Source organism: Nicotiana sylvestris, chromosome 3 (assembly GCF_000393655.2).
Source record: "Nicotiana sylvestris chromosome 3, ASM39365v2, whole genome shotgun sequence".
Lineage (NCBI taxonomy): Eukaryota > Viridiplantae > Streptophyta > Magnoliopsida > Solanales > Solanaceae > Nicotiana > Nicotiana sylvestris.
In genome coordinates, this window is record NC_091059.1 from 40,456,656 (window position 1) to 40,465,965 (window position 9,310).

At 38.1% G+C, this 9,310-nt stretch overlaps 1 protein-coding gene across 1 annotated transcript; it reads right to left on the reverse strand.

Moving 5' to 3' along the window:
• Positions 1 to 4,487: 4,487 nt before the first annotated feature.
• On the reverse strand, positions 4,488 to 4,904 carry LOC138887268 (uncharacterized). The gene has a single exon (XM_070168996.1). The coding sequence runs from the start codon at positions 4,902 to 4,904 to the stop codon at positions 4,488 to 4,490; it is 417 nt and encodes a 138-aa protein (XP_070025097.1).
• Positions 4,905 to 9,310: the final 4,406 nt, after the last annotated feature.

The following is a 9,310-nucleotide window of genomic DNA, read 5'->3' on the forward strand; positions in this document are numbered from 1 at the left end:
AGCAGTAGTCTTGTGAAGCCAAAGTGCAAGCAAATAGTCAGAATGCTATGATTAGAGAACTGTGATACTTGAGTAGTATAAAAGTGTTAAATTGAGAGTGTGTTAAAGTGCAGAAGGGTCGTGCCCTTTTATAGTGTAGAAGGCAAGCAGAATAAGGTAGGAGAATGATTTGAAAATCAATTACAAAAATTTCCCTTTGATTAAGGGATTCTAATATCAACCGGGCAAAACTAATTAAGGAAAGGGATTGATCAAAACCTTTTCCAAACAGTACAAGAAAGGTAAATACACAGAGATTTATTTAAGGAAAAAGTCTGATAGCACACGGTTTGCGCAAGTAAGGAAAGGAAATCAGTTAACAGCCAAGAAATCAAAATTGAAGGCTTTGTACGAATGAACCAAGTCAGGAAAAGTGAGGAAAAGTTTTACTTAAGGAAAATCAGTAGCAATCAATCAATCCTAAAAAAATATTATGAATCAATCATAAGTTGGAAATCCCTTTTGAAGAAAGGTTCAACACACATATAAAAGCATACAGACATGCTTAAACAAGAAAGAATTGTCATGCCTTTGTAAAATCAGTAGAAAGAAAAGGTTCAACATTGTATGAAAACAAAGATATCCAAACTCATTCAGAGGTTTAAAACCAGTCTGAAAGAGCTAAGATGTCTTTGAAATAAAGCCCTAGTTCGAACAAACCAGAAAACATAAAGGAGAGGGCAAGCAAGTTGAGTCGAGACATATGTAGAGGTTTCAGAGGAGAATTGAAGCTTCTAACATGCTTCTTTCAGAACTTATGAGAGAACATGATAGCAAAGTAACATGAAAACAGTAGCAGGATTGAAAGGATAGAATGGAAAATACTGATAAGAATAGCAGAGGAAACATGCTTAAGAGCTCTTTTAGAAGAACTCAAACAAAGTTCAGTAGAAGAAAAGAAGTAAGCACACTTATGAACGCGGTAGAAAAATACAATAGGGAGATTCACAGAACATAATGGAAATACTGGTAGGAATAGTAGAAGAAACGTGCTTAAGGAGTTTTTCTAAAAGGAACTTAAACAGGGCTCAGTAGAAGGCAAACAAAGAACTTTAAGAACTTAGTAGAAAAGTACAGTAGAAGAACACAAAAACATCAGAAAATTATAGCAGAAAAGCACATATAGAAGAATACAGTAAGATAGTCATACAAGAGCATGATAAAAGGAAGAATACAAGAACACAGTAGGACCAAGTACACGTAAAGGAAAAGGAATGTCAGAAATCACTTAAACATTTTAGAAAACCTTAGATCGGAAAAGAAAGACCTTAAAAAAAATAATTTTTTGAAAGAAGAAATTGGGGAAATGTTTTGAAAACCCAAGTAGAGCATAGATATATAACAGATCTAAGAAATATCGGAGAAAACCTCGAAGAGTTAGGGTTTCAGAAGAACCCTAGAATGAGAAAGGCTTTGAAAAGGTCTCCAATCCAAGCCGGAGAAGTTAGAAACAGGCTCATAAGACCAGGATACGCTAGAGCAAAGTCGGAGAAGGCCGTGAAACCTCGATCTGGCAAAGATCTGAGTGAGAACCTTCGAGGTCAGACCCCGAATATTCAAGTACCAAGTGTACAAGAGCAAAGGGATGCGAGTTTAAAACTCCCATGGCCTGAGAAGCCATGGATTCCGGTGAGTTTATGGTGGAAGACGGTGAGAGGGGGCTAGGGTTAGGGAAGGTTTGAGAGATTTTGAGAGTTCAGAGGCAGTGGTTGGTGAGAAATGAGGGGATTAGGGTAGTGTTTGTGAATTAAAAAGGAAAGGGAAAATCGTGGCCGTTGATCAAAAATGATCAACAGCCTAGATCAAGAGGGAAGGCCGGGCGGGTTAAATTTAAATTGGGATGGTACAAAATTGGGCTTGAAATTGGGTCAATTAAGGGGATCAAATTTGGCTATAATTAAAAATAAAAATGGGTCAGATTTTAAATAGCAAGTTTTTCCTTTCTATTTTATAAAAATAGTAAAAATGACTTTGAAAGAGAATTAAAAGTAGTGGATCAGTTAATAATACATAAATATTAATTTAAAAATATTGGAACTAATTTCATAATTATAAAATGCTATTAGTCTTAAAATAGGCTAAAATTGCAATTATATGCAATTTAGTTTTTAAAATACCAAATAAATTTGTAAAAAATATATAAAAATTACCCTAGCTATATTTTGGTATAAATATAAGAATAAAGTAAGTTATTCACCAAAATAATAATTTTGGGAATAATTATTGGTTTTCGTGCTGCTAAAATGGGCAATAAATAAGTTTAAAAATCTTTTAGAGATTAGGAAAATTATTGAAACACTTGGACATACTTATATATGCATATATATACTTTTTTGAAAGTATTTACATGTAAAAATACATAGGGAAAAATTGGGTATCAACAGCTGCCCCTCTTTACCCGGGAAGGATGAGAGAGTTGTCAGGTAAAGATATGATGGCCAATTTGACCGAACAAAACGGTTTGAAGAACTTGACCGTGCTCTGATTCATGAGCTGCCTACATAGCCCTAGTCTTACAGGAATCAGACCATATGTAGTTCAGGATTCGTCGGCGGAATATGCCGGACGAGATGTTCGGGTTGGGATGGATGGTTAGAGTCTAGTAGAGCTATGGGAACTGGAGCGGGGTTGCTCCTGCTGAGACGGCCGTTGCTCGCCGGTTTACCTATAAATAATCAATACAAGTGTATATTGTGCGTAAATTTAAACATGATGCAAGTTCCCGTTAGACCATGAATGCTTTGTTTGGACGGTTAGGATGACGTCCTTGGACCATGATGTCTTGGGCCATGAAGCGTATAATAAAGGATTTGCGGGCCATGAAATGATTCTCTCGGGCTTTGTGAATGATGCCTCCGAACCATGATGCCTTTGAATAATGATATGCAATAGATTAAAAGGGATCCTCGGGCCATGGCATGGTGTTCTCGGGCTATGCAAATGGTGCCTCTGAACGATGATGCCCTTGGATAATTTGGCGATCTTTCAGCCCATGAGATGCAGTAGGGTGGTGATCTTTTAGCCATGCAAATGTAAATGAGATGACGATCTTTCGGCCATGCAAGAAGTAAATAAGGGTGGCAGTCTTTCAGCCATGCAAGAAGTAAACGAAGGTGGCGATCTTTCAGCCATGCAAGAAGTAAGTGAAGGTGGCGATCTTTCAGCCATGCAAGAAGTAAATGAGGGTGGTGATCTTTCAGCCATGCAAGAAGTAAGTGAAGGTGGCGATCTTTCAGCCATGCAAGAAGTAAATAAGGGTGGCGATCTTTCAGCCATGCAAGAAGTAAATGAAGGCGGCGATCTTTTAGCCATGCAAGATGGAGGTAATGCTTAAACTCGGGAGGTAGAATGGTAGCCTTATACAATGCAAGATATGCAGATGGAGACAAAGCTTAGTCTCGGAAGGCAGAATGGTAGCCTTATGCAACGCCGAGAATGCAGATGGAGGTAGAGCTTAACCTCGGAAGGTAGAATGATAGCCTTATGCAATGCAGAGAATGCAGATGGAGGTAGAGCTTAACCTCAGAGGAAGAATGGTAGCCTTATGCAATGCAGAGAATGCAGATGGAGGTAGAGCTTAACCTCGGAAGGCAGAATGGTAGCCTTATGCAATGCAAAGAATGCAGATGGAGGTAGAGCTTAACCTCGGAAGGCAGAATGGTAGCCTTATGCAATGTAGAGAATGCAGATGGAGGTAGAGCTTAACCTCGGAAGGAAGAATGGTAGCCTTATGCAGGAAGTAAAAACGACAAATAATAATAGAATTTTCTTAGCTGATAGAGGATTGTGTTATTGCGACTGCTGGGAATACTGTGTCTGCTAGGGACACTGCATGCGGATAGTAGCAATGAGCAAGTGCGACGGTTCTGAGAGTAGTATTTTCGAGTAATGTGAGACTTGTGAGTGTATAGTTTATTTGATGATTTTGCAACTCAAGTGCCTGCATCCAAAGAAAATCGTGAGTTTTGTAAAAGAGGGAGGTTAGTTCGTATTCTCGCTGGCTCTGCTTGACCTGTTCGGCTCTGTTCCGGTGATACTGTGCGTATTATTGGGGTAGTGTTGCTAAATGAAGCAACTTTGGTAACAGACATACACGATTTAGTAAAAAAATATACATAATCGAGAATAGTTTTCCTTAGATGAACCTACGAATGCGACGTGGTCCAAGACATTGCAACCTCTCTTGCTCCAGAATTTTAAGGGTCCTTCTCAAAATTCTGCCCCTGTTTTCTGGGCTGCTGCTTCTGATGGCTTCTTGCGGCGAATGGCTGAAATCACTTTGGAATTTTGAGCGTCCTCCTCAAAATTCTGCCCCAGTTTCCAATAGCGGGGGAAATGAAAATTTTATTGAATTGTGACCTAACCCATAGGGCTGCCTACGTATCCCCTCTTAAACGGGAATCGGGTCAGGCGTAGTTCAAATTACATCATAAATTAAAGCATAAAAATTACACATAGTATCGCTTCACCTCATCTGAATTTATCGGCTTCGGCCAAGCTTTTCCGTTCATTTCTGCAAGTGTGAGGGCTCCTCCTGTTAGAACCCGGTGGACCATGTACGGACCCTGCCAGTTGGGAGAGAACTTCCCTTTGGCCTCGTCCTGATGCCGGAAAATCTTCTTTAGCACTAGCTGCCCCGGTGCGAATTGTCTTGGCTTGACTCTTTTGATGAATGCTCTGGCCATTCTATTCTGATAAAGCTGACCGTGGCAAACTGCATTCATTCTCTTTCCGTCTATAAGAGCTAGCTGTTCGTAACGACTTTTCACCCATTCTGAATTGTCGAGTTCAGCTTCCTGTATGATCCTTAGGGAAGGAATTTCTACCTCGGTGGGAATAACAACCTCTATACCGCAAACCAGCATATAAGGGGTTGCCTCGGTTGATGTGCGGACTGTGGTGCGTGTTGATACCCAATTTTTACCTATGTATTTTTATACAAAATACTTTCAAAATAGCATGTACATGAACATATAAGCATGCCCCAAGAGTTTTGGTAATTTTTCCCTAATTTTTAAGATTTTTGAAATCAATTTATTATCCATTTTAGCAGTGCAAAATCCATAATTATTCCCAAAATCATCAGTTTTGGTGAATAATTTATTTTATTCCCATATTTATACCAAAATATAGTTAAGATAATGTTTGTATATTTTTACAAATTTATTTGGTATTTTAGAAGCTAAATTGCATATAATTGCAATTACATGCTACTTTAAGATTAATAGCATTTTATAATTGTAAAATTGGTTCCAATATTTTTAAATTGATATTTATATATTATTAATTGGGTCATTACTTTTAATTTGCTTTTAAGATCGTTTTAACTATTTTATATAAAATAAAAAGGGAAAACTGGCTATTTAACATTTAGCCTCATTTCATTGCAATTATAGCCCATTCGGATTTTAATTTTAGTCTCAATTTAACCCCAACCCAATTAACCCAAGACCAAACCAAATCCGCCCCAGCCCAATCCTTAAATTAACCCGGCCCAGTTCTGAATTAATCTGAGCCATTGATCAAATAAAATCAACGGCCCAGATCCCCCTTTCCATAATTAAACCCTCACCTACCCCCTTCCACCCGTCTCATTCTTTCGAGACTCCTCATCTCTCTATCTCTCAAACTCTCTCGAAGGTTCCTGAAACTCTAGCCTCTCTCATCCCATCTTCAACCTCCGACTCACCGGAATCCATGGCCTCTCAGGCCATGGACGACCTATACTCACCCTCTCCGGCTCTTGCATGCCTGATGCTCGAAGGATCAAGGCCAGACCTCGAAGGTCTTCACACAGACCTTCACCGATTCGAATATTCCGGCCATCTCCGACCTTGCTCCGGTGGCTCTTGTTCTTCTGAGCCTGTTTCTGACCTCATCCTACTTAGATCGGACTTTCTTCCAAGCCTTTCTCATTTCTAGGGTTTCGGTACGAGGTTCTTTCCCTATTTTTTTTCTTATATCTATGCTACATCTATGTTCTACTGGAGTTTTAAAATATTTTCCCCAATCTTTTCTTTCAAAATTTGTTTCTCTTCGATTTAGGGTTTCTGAAAAAATCTTAAAATGTTTTCTGACTCTTTTTTTTGTGTGAATCTGTCTATGCTATGTTTGTATGTTCTCTTTTCTACCTAGCATGTTCTTCTCCCGTATCTTTATGTTTTCCTTATTTTGCATGTTCTTCTATTGTGCTCCGTTCTTTCTTCTACTGGTTTCTATATCATGCTTTCACACGTTTATCTTATGTGTTCATTTACCCCTGTGTTCCTTTACTGTATTTTCTACTAAGCACTTAGTTCGTATTTGCCTTCTTCTGGACTTTGTTCTTTCTAAACATGTTTCATCTACTGTTTCCTTAAGTTTACACTACCTCTTTGTCTTCTGAACTTTTTTAAGTTCCAAGCTTTTCTTAAAACATGTTCTTTATGCTTCAAATCTGCTTTTTCACTATGTTTGTTTCGAACCTACTATTTTACCTGTTTGTTTTCTCATGAGTCTCTGAAAAAGACCTCAGAGCCTGTTTCAGTTATTTGTCTTCTCGTCTCTACATCTGATTCGAGTCGAAAACCCTAGGATTTGGGGTTTTTGGCGAATTTAATCTCGTGCTCGGACTAGGGTTCTATTATGGAACCCTGGATTCTCTCAAACTAAGTTTGAGTCTATGTACTGAATTTGAGCCTCTTTGTTTATAACTCTGAACTTTTCTATACTAGATTCTTTCTAATTAGCATGACAGTTCTTTCTTGTTTGACATGTTTGTGTGCTTTATATATGAGGAATTCTTTCTTCAAAAGGGGTTTTGCCAACTACTAATTAATTGATTCTGAAATCCTCTAATGGGGTTTGATTGATTGTTATTGATTCTCTTTGATTAAACCTTTCTTCACCTTTTCTGGTTGGGTTCATTCATACCAAAACCCAATTTCTGATTCTACTAACTGTTGATTGATTGCCTTTCCTTATTTGCACAAACCATGTTTCTATCAAACTCTTTCCTTAAATAGTTCCTATGTATTTTTCCTTCTTGTACTACTTTGGAAAAGATTCTAATCAAATTCTTTCCTTAATTACCTTCTACCCGTTTGAAATCAAATCCCTTACCTGAAGGGAAATTCTATGTGATTGATTGTAAACTATTTTCTTACCTTTCTTACTTGCATCTCTGCACTATAAAAGGGACTACCCTTCCGCACTTTTGGAGACGGACAATTCAATACTTTTTACAACACACTTCGAATTGCATACTCTTACACACTACTACTACTTTCAAAAGCTACATTACCTCTTGCTCTCTTCTCTACTGCTGTTCTCTACTCCTGCTTATTATTAGCTGGCTGAAAGTCAAGGCTAATATACTACTACTACTACTTTGTCTTTGCATCCTGCTCTTGCTCTTTTACTGGTATGTCTTGATTCAGTTCCTAGCAATCATCCTAATGTGTTTACTTAGAACCTTTACATCTATGCCTATTACCTGCAAAGTTTGACATGTTCATATGCTGCTGTTTGCTTTACTTTCTTGTGAATGCTTGATCCCTATACCTTTGCCCTCTATGTGTTTGTAAATGGGGATTCAAGGCATGGCAACATGAGTTGTTGTCCATGAATGGAATTTTAACCCCAAGTAAAGGGTGTCAGTATGTTTTATTGTTGATCATGTCCTTTGCCCACTTTTTCTTTGTCTACTATTTCTGTTATGAATCCCCTACCCTTACCCCCTATGTATGCTGAGTTAAGGCTCATGATCTGGTAGCCTCTTAAATGGCTGCCCAAGCCTGAGCCTGGCTTTCAATAAACCCTAACTCCTCAACTTGAAATGACAAGTTGGTCAGGGGTGTGCCAGTACTTCAAGTTGCTTGGCATGACCACCAGCTTATCACTCCCCTCCCCTGCACTTGCACCTACTCTTAGACTATAAGTTCTGCCCCCTCCTATGAGCCTTGCTTTGGGACCTTGAGTTCCCTCTGAACTTGGACATTTGAGGGCTGGCCCTTCCATACTGCACTATGTCCTTGATTCTGAAATATATTTGGGGTGTAAGCATTGCCCGGAGCCCCTTTGAGACTCTTGGGAACTTTGACATACCCCAAATAAGAGAAAGGCTTTGGAACTTGATCTGTGGAGTTTGTTTACTTCATGCTTCAGATAGAAGTACGAATCAGGCTCTCCTTGGTTGGGACTTTTAGTTTTCTGATGTAATTTTATTTTATTTTTCTTTTATCAATTCTGGTTTGTAATAATCTTGTAATAAACATTTGGGGTCGGCTAGTGGAAAAGGATGGGGAACTATGCATGCAAGGGGTAGATATCATGCCTATAGGGGTTATCATTTATAAAATTCTGCATCTCATCTAGAGATCATGCCTATAGGAATTACTATGTTTTAAAGTTCTGCATTTTATAAATCATTGAAACTGTGCATTGTCACATAGATACCATGTCCATAAGATTTTCTGCATTCTCATATAGATACCATGTTTATAGGGTTTTCTGCAATTTCTTGTAAGTCGATTCTAAAATTCTGCATCTTCATATAGACATCATGCCTATATGACTTTTTGTATTCTGCATATGCATCTATCATCAGGCAAACGTGTATATAGGTTTAAATAACAATAAGTATTTTAGACACCAGGCTTATAGGACTTCTGCACTTCTATAAACGTTTAAAATTAGTAACGCCTAGATATCATGTATATAGGATTCTTGCAACTGTTTAAGATCAATGACACTTAGAAACCATGCCTATAGGATCAGTTAATTGAATCAGCCTCGTTTCGAATCTAAAACCCGTCTTAAAATCTGCAGATCCCTTTTTTCTAAAATCAGTAAACCTTTTCCTTAAAATCAGTATACTTTGTATTATTAGATATCATGCCTATAGGTTTCACCTAGGCAATCTTTAGGGTAAAAACCATAAGTGCATTGGTCTTTGATAGTTCCAACCAACAGGCAAGACTGATTCGTATTTCTTATCTGAAGTATGTAATAAATCAGTCTGCCTCACGCATTTTTTTTAAGTTTAATTCAGACCTAATCAGTACATGTAAGACATGCTAAACTCTATGATTTTCTGACTTGAGGAGGTTTATTTGAGCCTTTCAACTGTTATGTGTTTTCCCATATCTGCTTTATGTGTTTTGTTTGTCGCCCTAGAATTTTATCTTTTTAAAACCATAAAAGCCCCAACTCCCTCCCCTTTAGGATTAGTTGTCTCAATGCCTCCGAGATTGATAGGATTGGGACGGGTAATAGCATGCAATAAGTAACG

Coding starts and splice junctions, on each gene's coding strand:
- LOC138887268 (XM_070168996.1), bottom strand. CDS start 4,904: ATGCTGGTTTGCGGTATAGAGGTTGTTATTCCCACCGAGGTAGAAATT.